General features: G+C 44.7%; 1 protein-coding gene across 3 annotated transcripts in view; it reads left to right on the forward strand.

The window, feature by feature from the left end:
* Positions 1-15,168, forward strand: part of Dock5 (dedicator of cytokinesis 5) — a 189,478-nt gene that overhangs the window by 106,012 nt on the left and 68,298 nt on the right. For all 3 annotated transcript variants that reach the window (XR_011707190.1, XM_071610584.1, XM_071610585.1), the window contains exons 12-18: positions 602-744; positions 3,835-3,960; positions 5,861-5,985; positions 6,900-6,998; positions 8,896-8,968; positions 10,409-10,512; positions 11,432-11,615. Coding sequence is in view for 2 of the 3 variants with exons in the window: in XM_071610584.1 (XP_071466685.1) it covers positions 602-744; positions 3,835-3,960; positions 5,861-5,985; positions 6,900-6,998; positions 8,896-8,968; positions 10,409-10,512; positions 11,432-11,615 (854 nt within the window). In the remaining variant the exon portion in view is untranslated. The remainder of the gene's footprint in view (positions 1-601; positions 745-3,834; positions 3,961-5,860; positions 5,986-6,899; positions 6,999-8,895; positions 8,969-10,408; positions 10,513-11,431; positions 11,616-15,168) is intronic.

Here is a 15,168-nt window from a genome sequence, read left to right on the forward strand (position 1 = left end):
GAGTTGATCATATAGACAGAAAAGAGCTGAACAAAGCAGAAACAAAAAAAAAAAAATAAGAGGATTGGTCATTTCAAAGTTACTTCCCTTACAAGTCAGGGGCAGCAGGACAGGACAGTAGAAAAAAACGATTGACGAGTTTAACATGGTTACTTTAGTAGTATCTCGAAAGGTACCTTAGAACCTTTATGGTGGAAAAGATTAAGGCAGACAGTGCTTCATGGTGCCGAATGAAACGGGCCTGTTTGGGAAACTTAGCTGTTTTCTCTTTCTCTCTCTCCTTCACCCCACCCCCACCCCACCCCAGGCCCCTCCAGATTTCTGGAAGGTTAAACGTGCAGCTTAGTTTCAACTCCATGAACTTTCAGCTTGGAACTTTACCATGAGTGATGCTGTTTTGATTTCCAGCCAGATCTGGGGTCCAGTACAGGAGCTTACTCCACAAGAGTGGCTTCCTGTGATTTGTGTTTAACATCGAGTCCTCTGGTTGGGTTTGGGGTTTATGTTTCCCTGAGACCCACCGTGATCTCGTGATCTGAGGTTGTGCGAGGGGACCCTCTGTTCTTCCCCTTTTCCTCCTCACCGCGTCTGTCTTTCCCAGAATTGCAATGGAGACCTATATTCGGCAGAGGCAGCTCATAATGTCACCCTTGATGACATCGCATGTGACTGGAGAGAATGAGCCACTCACTTCAGTCCTGAATAAAGTGATAGCAGCGAAGGAAGTGAATCACAAAGGACAAGGTACAGCACCCTGTTCTGGGCTGAGTGGGGACTTTGGCCAGGGTGGGAGAGGCTTTTAGAGCTGGGCCTTGGACTCCTGCCCTTTCACTATCTCTGATACAAAACAGCCTCTGCTGGGGACCACCCACCTCAGGCATTTAATACCGGAGAGCCCGGAGAGCACACCAGTGTGAGTGAGATCACAGCTGAATTTGGAAATCCTGCGAAACACATTTTTATCCCATGAGACTTTTCTTCCACCCTACATTCCCAGTGTTGATGCTCTGTGAGTGCACCAAGAAAAAGAGAATCAGAAATAACTAGGTTTTACCCCTGGATAAGTTTATTCCATACCATCTTCTAAAACTGAAAGGAGAAGTACAAATCAATATGTATTAATGCAACATAATAATATATAGTTTTACATATAACCATCAAATATCTCATGAAGCTTTCTTGGGTACTTTTAGTGCCTCCAATGTCTTATTCTGTTGAAAGAACTTTAATAAGTTAGAGAAGTTCTGCTTATGGAAACTCATTTTAAACTCATATAAGGAAAAATACCTAAAGTTTTAAAGTTAAGATTCCAAGATGGTGACCCTAATTGGGTAAAAAAAAAGTGATTGAGTCACTTTTTTTTTAATCACCCTATAATTAATTGTCTTCTGAAATAGAAGCAGATATATTTAGTTTCTTATGTATTCACAATATCCTGAGTGGGAAAGATAGGTAAACTATAAATAAAAAATCTGAAAACAAATAGCTAAATGTATGTGGTATTTTGGAGGGCTTAATCTAAGAATTCTTACATTAAATACATTGCTGTGCATATATGATTTCCGTTTTCTTTGAAAACTAGAAGTACCATTTCCTTTTTTGCTGATGAAGAATAGAACAAGCACTTTTCAAATGTTTTCAGGTTCTGCACAAATATGTTTGCAGCTGCATAATATTCCAGTGCTTAAAAAAAAAAAAAAAGTTACAGCAAATTTAAAGATCTTACTTGGCTTCATTTTCTCTTCTGGAATTGTGCAATACTTCATTCCATAAGTGTTCTGATGATTTGAACAGGAGAGATTGGCATTACAGACAGAGAAAGGCTTAAGAAAACACAAAAACAAAGAGCAATTGGTCATTTCAAACTTACTTCCTTGTCAAGTGGAGATAGGAAAATAAATGACTTGCTCTCCTCAGGTTACTTCTGGTTACTTTTTGTGTAAAGATTAAAACACTGGGAGCTTCATTATCATGCTGTCTGAAACTGGCCTGTTTGGGAGATTCGCTGTTATCTCTACTCCCGATTTCCCGGATGGTCAGAGAGCACATGAGTTTCATTTTGAGGATGTGTACTTTAACATGGGTGATGCCATTTGGTTTTTAGCATGGTGTGTTGGGGCCCTGTGTGGGAGCTCAGCCCAGAAGGATGGCCTCCTGTTGTTTTGATTTAATAAATTTAAGGAAATTAAATCCCCTAGGTAAACACCTAAGTGCTTTCTAATTTACCATAGTAAATTTAAATTCTTCTGCTATGATGATCTTTAGACTGAAGCTTTTCATATATTTAGGACTGCCTCCCCAAGAAAATTCCCCAAAGTAGGATTTAGGGTCCAATGGTGGAGACACACTTAACCAGAGACATAATGTGGCCAGATGGCCAGCCAGAGGTTTCCCCCAGGGGTCCTGCTCTCCAGGCTGGAGGGGGCCCCCTGCCTTGCACTTGGCTGCACTGTCCCAAAAATTGAGACCTAAAAATCGGAACCTACTTGAAAGGTGAAAAGTAGCCCCCCCTTGTTCTGTGGCCTGTTTACTTATTTATTTATTTGCTTTTGAGAAGAGGCTCTCTCTAGGTTACCTGTCTCAGCCCCCCTGAGTAGCTGGAATCACCCACCTGGCCACTGCTCCCAGCTGCCTTGCTCTTTAGTTGGTGCTCAAGGGCGAATCTCTACCCTTCATCCATATTTATGAGTTTTCTGAAGTTTCCCATCTCAATTTTATGAGATCCTTATATAATGAAAGTAATAAGCTTTGTCTTATTTAAGACACACTTTTGCAACTTCTAGTTTGCTAAATATTTATAAACTTCTCATTCTTCTCTCTGAATTGTCTGTTCATTTCCTGTTTACTTGTGTAGAGGACATTTTTTTTTTTTCCTGCAAAGGGGATTGAACCCAAAGACGCTTAACCACTGAGCCACATCCCCAGCCCTCTTTATTTTTTATTTTGAAGCAGGGTGTCACTAAGTTGCTTAGGCCTTGCTAAATTGTTGAGGCTGGCTTTGAACTTGCAATCCTCCTGCCTCAACCTCCCGAGTCACTGGGATTACAGGTGTGTGCCACCACGCCCAGCACTTGTGAGGATCTTTACTTTCTTATAATGACAATGAATTCATAATATCTTACAAGTATCTTATCATTTTGTAGTATATTTTTTAGAGTTTTATGCTTATGAAAGCTTTTAGTTTGTATGTGGATAACTCTTTTGCTTTTGTAATTTGTGTCTCTTTTTAGCAGAGTTCATTCTCAGAGATGGCGTAACTACACATTTACTCTTTTAATTTCTTGATTTTTTTCCTATTTGCTTCTTTGTCATCTAAGGAACTTGTTTTGTATGAATGTATGATGCCAGAAGTTAAATTGATTCTGCTATAAGTAGCAAGAAATTGATCCCAGCATATTTATGTAATTGGTGTGTGTCTGTCCCTGTGTGTCCCCCCCCTTATCTGGAGAGTGGAGAGGCCTTTTGTCATGCATTAAACTGCCATTTACTACAGTACTTAGTCTGTTTCTAGCAATACATACCGCTGGCTTCATATAGCATTATAGCTTTACAACATATTTTGGTATCAGCTTGGACTGTCTTTATTTCTTTTCTCCCACCCACATAAGGATCTGTTCCTATCACTATCCAATTCTCAAAGAAATCCTATTGTGATTTTGATGGGAGTGTCATTAAAATTGTAAATTAACTGGGGGAGAATTTGCATCTTTACAATAAGGTCTCTGTTGTTATTATTATGCAACTCTTGTTTTTCTCAACATTTCTGTGTGTGTGTGTGTGTGTGTGATATAGGTCATCCAGAAAACTGAAAGTTTATCTTTTCTTTTCTTAAAGGACTTTGGGTGTCCTTGAAGCTATTGCCAGGTGACCTTTCGCAGGTTCAGAAGAATTTTTCACACTTGGTGGATAGATCAACAGCAATAGCCAGAAAAATGGGCTTTCCTGAGATAATCCTTCCCGGTAAGCACTGCACTCGACCATCCATGTCCTCTTCCCTGTGAGAACTTGTTCCAACAGGACATGTGAGGCCACTGGGGTCCACTCGCCTGCAGTGGCCCCAGGATGGTGGCGGTACAGAGCTCCAGCACCCTGGAAAGCTACACCATAAGCAAGACCAAGAAAACGCTTTTACTGGAACTCAAAGCTCTCTCCCTCTGTTCTGCACAGACCCTGGCAGATGCTTCCCTAGCTAGACTTCAGTCAGGAGTGGACACAGCCCAGGGCTCCCCCTGCAGGAGGCTAACTGGACACGTTGGCATGTTCCCCGGTGCCGGCTCCTGGCTCTGCCCCATTTCCTTAAGCCCCTACTATGTTCTGGCTCTGCCCTTTTCTGTGGTGACAGGAGCCTAGACATTCGTCCTCAGCATCTACACGGGCACCTTGAGTTCTGGCAGTCCAGGGCTGGTGCTCCTTTGCTGCGTTTTCTGGAGGATGGGGTCTCATCCACGCAGCCGCACGGTTGAAAAGCTGAAATTCCCCTTTGCAACTCACAGAGTTCGTGAGGAAGACCTGCCATTTTTTTCTTGAAAGACCTCTAATCCATTCCTTCGTTCATCTCCGTCACCTCCACCAAGCTGGCCCCGGGGTTTCTGCCCTGGACAGCTGTGTAACTTCCCTGAGCGGCTCTTCCTGCTGACTCTCCCCCTCCCCAACCTGTGGCATGGATGACTGTTCACCTGAGCTCACCTGACTTCCTCTCACTCCTCCTTGCTGATAGCATTGATAGACTTCCATTTATGTGCAGGATAAAGATACAGATTCTTAATTTGTCCTGCCGGCCTGTGCGGGGAAGGGATTTGACTTTTGTCAGTCTCTGAAGCCTCGTCTCACCCCGTACCTCTCCCACCTCTGCCCTTTCCACCAGCTCCTCTCTCAGCCCATGATATCGGCTTGAAGGAAAGATCCCCACAGCGTCCAGACAAGGTCATTGCCCACATTTTTAACAGAACCATGCATTATTTTACCTTTGGGAGACCTGAGATGCATCATTGGGTAATTTCACTTTGTGCGGACATCATAAAGTGCATCTACACCACCTAAAAGACTGTGACGTCACTAGACAACGTGATCTCGTGGGACCACTGTTCTATTTGTGCTTCACTGTTAGTGGAAATGATGTTCGGCTCCTGACCGTGTTTGACATATGACCAATGGAGTTGCTGTGTCAATTAAGGCTCTTGGCACACACTGTCAGGTTCTCTGTTGGCAGAGTATGTCCATTAAGATGTCAGATTGGAATGTTCTAGCAGCCCCCTTTTCTTCCTTCTTCTCAGCCACTGTGGGCAGTATCATCTTTTTAACCCCAAAAGGGAAAACTGATTAAAAAATGACACCTGTTCCAAATATGCAGCCCAATTTTTCTTGTCCTGCTATCAGGTTTTAGTTTTTTTTTTTACATTGGGGGCAGTTTGATGTCATGCAAATTTGGGGGTCATATTTTTAAAATCCTGAGTCCTCTCATCCAGGAATTTGAAATGCCTTTCATGTATTCCAGGTGTCTGTGGGAGCCACACCTGTATTAATTAATTAATTTTAAATTTGTCATTATTTACGTTAAAATATCACACTCTCCAAATAACGATGTGAAAAAAACATCTTGTCACTGTATCCTAACAAAATATACATGTGCTCGTTGTTAGTCAACAATTATCACCAAGTGGAGTGAGGAATCCCTATTGGAAAGACATGTTGGTATAGAGAGTAGTAAGCTGAGAAACACATGTGGAAGTCTGCTGAGAGCACCGTTTGTTGTAATCCGAGCATTTCACGTTTTCTTTCTCTTTTATATCTTATTCCATCCCCCGAACCTTTGAAATGACTTCTGTCAGCAACACTCACAGGGTGGGTTGTCCCGTTGCAGGAGATGTTCGGAATGACATCTATGTCACCCTGATTCACGGGGAGTTTGACAAAGGGAAAAAGAAGACGCCCAAGAACGTGGAGGTGACCATGTCTGTGTTTGATGAAGAGGGCAACCTGTTGGAGGTAGGTGTCACGGAGTCCTGCCGCTTCACACCCCGCTGTACAGTGGCGGTGGACTTGCCCGCCTCATTGTAGTTATTCTCCACATCAGGGTGGGTTGCATTTTTCCTAAGGGAAAGAAATAAAATCTGATTATCATTGACCAGTTTTACTAGTGAACCTGCTTAGACTCTTAATTTGATTTTTCTCCTATGCAAAGAAATAGCTCCAGCCACTGAGGGTTTTAGGAAGGAAACAGATGTCCAAATGGTTCACCAAGCCAAGTCACTCTGTGTCCGAGGGACAGGCAGAATGCTTTGGGCCATGGGGTGGGAGGGTTTTTTTTTTTTTTTTTTTTTCCTATTATTGATTGAGCCCTTGTGCCGCGTGAGTTCATTCCAAGTACACACCTTCCCTCGTTGGTCATCTCATAGCTTTGCTGACCAGAGTGGAAGTGCCCACTGAGGCAGGTTCTCCAGAACAAGGTGGTTCATTACTAGGAAGAGACACAGCCCTGGATTTGAGCGATCATGCTGAACCATTACCCCAAGTCCCTAAAGCAGAATGCAGACCCCAGAGAGAGACCATTCTCAGACGGCAGAGCGTTCACACATGAGACCTGCATCCTAGTCCCTGTCACCAGGCCTCTGTTCCCCGAGAGAGGAGAGAAAGAGGAGAATGTGTGCCTCAGGATGGAAGAGAGAACAGAAATCTCAGGACGGAGGACACAGTGTTTGGTCCTTAGCTACTTCCAGGTTTATATGCTTAGACCTTCAATGGAGTAGTAGAAATTCAGTCTGGCTCTGTTTATCATCCCCCAGATGAGCTTACAGATGCCAGTTAAGGGCATATGCTAGGCATGGGGGCTCTGCCTCGAGTGTGGAAAGCTCTTTCCTAGACCATAGTATCCTCTCCTAATTTTTCCTTTCCATCCAAAGAAAGCCATTCATCCGGGTGCTGGCTATGAAGGCATTTCAGAATACAAATCAGTGGTCTATTACCAGGTCAAGCAGCCCTGTTGGTATGAGACTGTCAAGGTGAGCATCTGCCACTTGCAAGACTTTTTATCTGTTAAACCTCCCTTAGATTCCTGTCTGCTCTTTAACCTCCGAATCATTTCTGACCTTTCCTGAAGTCTTAGATAAGTTGCCTGTGGTGTTCAATAAGAAATGAATTGGTAGTCCTAATTCTGATTCAGAGCCTCTATCTTTAATAAAAATTCCGCCCTCTTAAATAACAGTCTCATTCATAAATGTAGAGAAATTTGAATAGAGAAACTCGTGGTTGGCACGATGCAGTCAGCTTGCCAAGATGGTCCAAAACTAAGCGGAAATTTTCACACTCTGCAAGCAATTTCCTAACATGTTTTTCTTCTTGGCTCCTACCCAAGCTTGCCGGGCCTCTTTTCAGTTTAAATATGGGTCTTACAAATTCCAACATGGTTTTCAAATCAGGCATCTCCTTTGGGTCCCACAGAGGCTTCGGCAACTAAGCAAGCAGACTTTGTAAAGCCCTCTTCCTGATGAGGAGACTGAGACTCCAAGAAATTAAGTGACACCCAGGGTCCTAGAGCTCCTTCTGTCCGAGCTAGCCCTGGAGCTGCCTCTTCTTAACTCGAGACGTTGTGGGTGCTTTCTGATTGTCGGGGCCATATGAGCTCTTCATGGAAAACTAAAAAGAAAGTGCACAGAACCCAGAGAGATTGCACTCATTTCTCAAGAGAGAAGCAACTAGTGCCAACTCTCATCTATCTAGTTCGTGTTGGAATGACATTGCTCCTAAAAGTTTTATGTTGTGTGTTTTTTTTTTTTTTTTTTGTACCAGGAATTGAACCCAGGAGCACTTAACCACTGAGCCACACCCCAGCCCCTTTTTTTGTATTTTGTTTAGAGACAGGGTCTTGTTGTGTTGCTTAGGGCTTTGCTAAGTTGCTGAGGCTGGCTTTGAACTTGTGATCCCCCTGACTCAGCCTCCCAAGCTGCTGGGATTACTGGTGTGTGTCACCATGCCCGGCTAGGTTGTGCTTTTTAAAGGTAGTTATCTCAGGTATTCTGAGTTCTCCAGAGACAATTTTTGGATGTTTATATAATGCTCCATCATAGGGTCATGCCAGAATATATTGAACTATTCACCACATATTCCTGCCCTTTCCACATGGCTTTTCTCCTGCCTCCTCTGTGTATAAAGAGCAGAAACCTTCCTTGCCCCCATGCTTTATCTTTTCCTTCTGTTATGGCCCCTGATTATTATCATCTCATGGACTCCTTGCAGTCAGAAAGGTCCTATCTAGACCTCAAAATACCACTTGGGAGTATTTGATGTTTCATATTGGAGTAAATGCGAAAAATTCTGCATAGCTCCATGCTCTTAATCTATGATCAACAGCAAGATGAACTTCTCCTGAGATTCTCGTGGTTTGAAAATAGTTCGATCTCCTGTGAATAAAACCTTATAGCAAGTCTCACTCTAACCATGCCTGCTGTGGTAAGATCCTAAAATCGAGAGTCTCATTCTCGTTATATCTCAAAATAGCTGGGAGTGAGGATATAGAATGTACTCATATGAAGAAAGGATGCAAGTTGAAGATGGTGGCTGTGCTAGGTACCCTGATTTGATCATTCCATGAGGCTTGTGTGAATCAAAACATCATGCTGTACCCCACAAATATGCTCATTATGTCAAATAAAAATAAGTTCATTAAAATGGAGCCTCCTTCTGGGCTGGGTTTGTGGCTCAGAGGGAGACCGCTCACCTACTGTGTGTGAGGCACTGGGTTCGATCCTCAGCACCACATAAAAATAAAATAAAGATCTTGTGTCCACCTATAACTAAAAAAATAAATATTTTTTGAAAATGGAGTCTCCTTCTATAAAATGAGCCTCGGAGGCCAAGAGCTAGGTGTCTGTAAACTGTAAACTCTTTGCCGTTTTGCAGGTGTTCATCGCCATAGAGGAGGTGACGCGCTGTCACATAAGATTCACCTTCCGACACAGGTCATCTCAGGAATGTAAGTATTAGGAGGGCTGAGACATATTTCCATTTAAAAAAGGAAAAAAATGGACTCTTCCTTCACAGTGCTTTTGTGGATCAGGAGAACAAGCTACTTAGAAACTAGATCTTGGGCAACTTTATTTCAGAATTCATTGGTGCAAAGGAAGTCAGACCAAGGAATTGTGCCGGGCTTCCAAAAATCTTTATTATCACCATCTCTCAGAATCCCTCCCGTGCATGTGTCATGGAAGATGCTAAGAGATGCCACATGGCAAAAGGGTTCCACTGTGAGGCAGGTGTCGGAGATGCTGCGCGTTATGTTTCCCTCTGAGACGTTCTCAGTGGGGAATCTCCAAGCTCACCACCACCGAGGTCTCTGTGTAGCAGGCATATGCGAAGCCCTGTTTGCACACTGCCTTGCTTAGTGCCCAAGGTCATCAGATGACACTTCCTGCTTTTATGCACATTAATACCACAGGGCATAAGGTGCAGCAAGGCCAGGTCCTGGCTAGGATGGGATAGAGCCGCGCTAGGGCCAAGGCAGCCACTCCAGACGCACAGAGCCAGATCCCGAACGTGAGAACTACTTTATTCCAGGTTGTGGAGGAGCCCTGAGAGGTGGCCTCTGGTGGGGGTTGGGGGTTTTATTTTGGGGTGTGCTCATCATAGCTTTATCCATGACACCCAGCATTGGAATGGCCCGAAAACCATCAGCAGGAGAGCCGGTAGAGGGGTGGTATAGTCATGCAGTGTGTCACTGCTCAGCCAACCCCTGTCCCTGCAGACCCTAGAGCCGTGCCTCAGATGAGAGCCGGCCACAAGGTCCCAGCCACAGAGGTCAGGGCGGGTTAGCAGCGAGCCCAGAGGCTGGCCCAGTGCCCGGCCTCCTCACGATGCCCCAGGACACACCTAGGCTGTGTGTTGGGGAGGGTGGACAGGCAGAGGCCTCAGGCAGCAGCATGCACCCTCACAGCCTCGGTTTCAGAACAGCAGAAGTGGAGATGCTCGAGAAGGGTCTGAAGCAGGGCAGGCAGGGGCTGGGCTGGATTGGATTGGGGGAACCTCCCTCTGGCTGGATATGGAGACAGTGTTGGGCGGAGGAGGACTAGAGAGACAGACCCGTTAGGAAGAGAGGACACAGGTTCCACAGCCATTTAGGATGTGACCTTGATGTGCTGACGTGGGGTGGATCGGTGGCCACTTCCACGTTCTGATTCGGGTGACTCAGTGGATGCTGATCTCGTTTATTAGGGAATGTAGGGAGAGCCCGTACTTGGGGGTGCCAGGTGACTTCAGCTTGGAGGTCTGGGAGACACACAGGGCTACCTGCTTGCTGACTGGGTTGACTACAGTGTGGCTGAGCAGCACACCCCGAGCAAGCGTGAAATTAACCAGCCCAGTTCTCAGCTGCTGGTGTCTTTCCCCACTGCTCAGACACATATTTCTGTCTTTCCAGCCAGAGATAAATCAGAGCGCGCTTTTGGGGTATCCTTTGTGAAACTGATGAACCCAGACGGCACCACCCTGCAGGACGGGAGGCACGACCTGGTGGTATACAAGGTGCTGACAGAATAAGCTCCAGACGGCTGGATTGAAACTGGCCTTTTAGACCCCTTTCATATTGATGTGTGCAAACATCAGCAGCCTCTCCAGAGCCATGTGTGTTTGCCATTTAAAAAGTCTAGAAAGACAGAGGAGGACCTGGTGGTCCCACGTTGTGGCTTCTCAAGCCTTTCTGGAGACAGTGAGTTGCACTGCTGTTGAGTCCTGGAAGAGTGTCTTACCCTCAGGCAGAGATCATGCCATGGCTCAAGGAGCCAAGGGGCCGGTTCCCCTCCTCCTCGACATCATCCTGCACCGCACACAGACAGTGTGCTGTTGGCCGTGGTGTGAGCACCGTGGGATGTGGTTTCCATGTCACCATAAACAATTCCCTGCTGTCAAGGTCTTGCTTCCTTCCCCGAGAGCTTTGCTCCCATTCTTCCCCTCTAATGCTGATGAGCTCTCACATCTACTGATCCCAGGGTTTGGAGTAGACACTGGAAGATCTCACGTATCCAACAACTTTTGGGGGTTTGTACCATTGAAAACTCTTTTGAGTTGTATCTGATGAATATTTGTAAATAGCTTGGAAGGCATAGCAAGCTCTCCATCAATCCAGTAAAGTAAAATGTGACCACTTATAGGTTTAAGAAAGTGGAGTGCAACCTTATTCTGCAATATATGTATTTACTTCTGGCAGAAACTAGGATATTCTGGTTTCTAGTTCACAACTTCCTCCATTTTCATTCTGTGATGAAGTTATTTCTGGGCTCATTCCCTGTGGAAAGATTTGACAGTGTCAGGGTGGAGGGGATCGGGAGTATGATTTGGTAAAGCCTGCATCTCACACTGGAAGTACACTGTGCTCCTGAACAACTTTTCTATTGCCTGTGAGAGACATTGCCTGTTTGGTGTTTCTAACCTGCTCTCTTTTCAGGGGGACAACAAGAAAATGGAAGATGCTAAGTTCTACCTGACCCTGCCTGGGACCAAGGTAGAGATGGAGGAGAAAGAGCTCCAAGCATCCAAAAACCTGGCGGCCTTTACTGCAAGCAAGGAGAGCACAAAGGACAGTTTTCAGATCGCCACCCTGATTTGCTCCACAAAACTCACCCAGAATGGTAGGTGTGGTGACCACGTGGACACCGCCAAGCTCACCGCCCAGTCCTCCTGGGCCTCCTGGCTAGACTCCGGGTGCTGTACCACATGGGGCCAGGTCTTCCAGGGTGGGATCTGGACAATTGGATTCTGCTCTCTGCTCTTCCAGTGCTGTTCTGGGGGGGGGCACTGATCAGATTGCAGAACTTTCTGAGGTTTCGTGGTCCATCTTTAAAATAGAATGAAAGGCATTTCAGTTGTTTTTTTTTTTTTTTAATGTTGTAAAACCTTAAGTATGTTCACAGACGCTGTAAATCTGCAAGTCTTGTGTTTCCTGCCTTCCAGGCAGTGACTCTAATAATGTGTTGTAGGTAGTGTGTGCCCAGGAGGTGTTGGATGAGGGAGGATGCTGGCAAGAGCTTCATCAGACTCCTGCCCAGGCAGCAATGGCAGAGAGCAGCGGCGTTTCCTGTTAGAGTTCCTCTTTTTCTCACGTATTCACCCCTTTCCTGTTTTTTCCAAGAAGTCAGGAATTTTCTGCAAAATCAGCTGATTGGTCTAAATGGGGCTTCATTTGGTCTCTCCTTCCAATCTCTGATATCGGTTCCGGCTCTTGTATATAATGTGGCTTTTGGTAGCCAATGACTGCTTCTTACTCATTTCACCTATGTCACACCCATGGCGTCCCACTGAACATAGTGAGTCAAGGACTGGCTGCCCAGGGGCCCTGCTTTAGAAATTCTATATCCCCTGTGCTGTGGAGAGGATTTGAGCAAAGGACCTGGCAGGATCTCTGCCTTACAGAAGTGCAAAGATAGACCAAACAGTTTAGATAATCCGGTACAAAGATCCGATCTTGGCTGGTCTTTCGGAGGGTGGATATTGGGTTTGTTTTGATGAATCATGGCCGGCTGGAGGATAGGGATGGTATTTCAGCTTGGGCAAGTGGCTTCACAGAGTGAAGTTCAAGTCTCCATATGGGAAAGTAAAAACTCACTCATCAAAAATTAAGCCAGAAAACATCCTGAGCTTTATAGAAGACATGGCAGAATTATACCAGCCACATAACCCTCGTTATAGAAATGATTAAAATAACAGCTGGTAGGGGTTCAAAGGCGCAGCATTTTTCTTAAAATATTTATTTTTTGGTTGTAGTTGGACACAGTGCCTTTATTTTATTTATTTATTTTTATGTGATGCTGAGGATTGAACCCAGGGCCTTGCACATGCAAGCGCACTACCACTGAGCCACAACCCCAGCCCCAAAAGGTGCAGTATTTACAGAAGATAAATTTGACTCCTTGCAAATGAACCTCTGTAACAATGAGAGCTGTGCACAAGAGTGACTTATGTCTGAGGATGGTTCCCCCTATTCATAACAGGGAAATCATGCAAACAACACAAGTGTCCAATAGTTGGAATCAGTTTGAATATTATAATGTAATTGATGAAATTTACACAGCTGCTAAATTTGGATTTCAAAACATAGTTGAGGTTGTGGCAGACTTTTTAACACTATGTCCATGATCCCAGTTTTGTTTAACTGTGTGAGGACACTTTACAGCCAGATCTCCTGGTTCACATCCCTGCTCTGCCACTTACTGACTAGCTGTTATGTCTGGGGCAAGTGACCTGACCTCTCTGTGACCTGATTTCCCCATGTTTAATAGCAAGAGTGTTGACAGCACAGATTGAGTATCCCTTACCCGAAGTACTTGGAGCCAGAAGTATTTTAAATTTCAGATTGTTTCTGGATTTTGGAACATTTGCATGTACATTATCGGGAATCCTGGGGATAGGACTCCAGTCTAAACAGAAATTCACTTGCTTCATCATTCCTTTGTCAGCCGTCATTTTTGCTGTTGTGGTTACATGGACACAGGAGAAGACGAAAAGAAAAGAACTCCAAAAGTTTGGAGAATTCTTCATTTTTAACTTCTTTCTGGTATTTTCCAAATATTTAACTGCAGAATGTCAGAATATCGTTTTTTTTTTTAAGCATGGTAATAAACTGTATAAATCACTAATGCACTTAACTATCAAGGAATGTTCAAGAGGGAAGAGGGTCAGGGCCAGTGTTTGTTGAGTTTCTAGTGGGTTGGATCAGCCTTTCCAGACTAGACCTCAGAAGGCAAAACTAAAACAAACAAAAACTCCTACAAAAAAAAAAAAGAAAGGAGTGTGTAAAATTAACTTGTAATAAAATAGAAAAGAATGAACATGTTGTTACAATGCTGTTGTCCCCAAGCCAGAAGCAAGGAAAGCTTATTGACAGGTAGCGTGTCTCAGCTTCAGTGCTGGGTTTGCTGGTATCTGCTTCACCCCGTTTTCTAGTTTGAAACCTGGGCTGCCTGGATATGGCAGCCATTAGCCACATGTCCCTTGCAAAATTTAAGTTAATTAAAATGAAAGAATGGAGAATGAGGAGATCAGTGGATACAAAATTTCACTCAGGAGGAACAAGCTCAGGGGCTGTATTTGAGCTCATGGTGATGCTAGACAATGATGTCTGCTTCGGAATTGCTGGGAGTGTTTCTATCACAAAAACAGTGTGAAGTCTCTGTGTGTCAATGAGCTTGACTTAGCCATTCCACCGTCAATACACGTATCCAAACATCAGGTTGAGCACCACAAATAGATAGAATTTTTATCAATTTAAAAAATTTCTAATTTAAATAACAATCAGTTAAATTAAATTATGATTCAATCCCTTAGTTGCATTGGTCACATCTCCAGTGCAGCTGGTGACTTTCAGAGGGGACAGCACAGATCAACGTTTCCAGCATTGCGGAATGCTCCCTTGGACCACCCAGTTTGATGAACTTTTTCATCTCCAAAAATACTCACTTCCGCAGGGGAAGAGAAACATCTCCCCTTGGGTCTAAAAAGGGAAGCTTCATCCTAGAGGGAGAAGGGACCAAGTGAGAAAGATGTCCCCTTATTGTGAGCAAGCATCAGAGAAGTCAGGGCAGGTGACTGACAGTTATGGATTGCTCCTGCGTTTGCTTTCTCCTGATTTGATGGAAATGATAAAGAACCAATGTGATTTATGCAGAGGAAGCAAGGGCTGAAAACACGCACAGGCCGTCCACCGTGAGGGAGCTCAGTGAGCAACGTGGACAGCCATTCTCCTCTCGCACAGAGAGCACGGGCTTTTCTCCTTAGCTGAGGATGCCTCTTCGTGCAAGAGGTTCAAAGCTGCTGGCACTGATCACAGACAGATCTTGTCCACTCTTACTGATTGATTGATGTGATTCTCTAGAGCAGACAGGTGGGTATGGGCACGCTTGGTGCTTTGTCCAGATGGAGGTGTGGGTAGACAGTGTCACCGAAAGGGGAGGAGGACCTCTGGCCTTTGCAGTGTGAGGCCCCCCGGGTGACTCTCATGTATCCTGTCCTGCACACCCTGGGACATGCGAGCATTGGTATTGCTATAATCATCCCCAGTTTGGGGCTGAGGATGTGGCTCAAGTGGTAGAGTGCTTGCCTGGCATGCACGAGGCACTGGGTTTGATCCTTAGCACCATATAAAAATAAAATAAAGATGTGTGTCCACCTGAAACTAAAAAAATAAAT

Source organism: Marmota flaviventris, chromosome 3 (assembly GCF_047511675.1).
Source record: "Marmota flaviventris isolate mMarFla1 chromosome 3, mMarFla1.hap1, whole genome shotgun sequence".
In the NCBI taxonomy this organism is placed as follows: domain Eukaryota; kingdom Metazoa; phylum Chordata; class Mammalia; order Rodentia; family Sciuridae; genus Marmota; species Marmota flaviventris.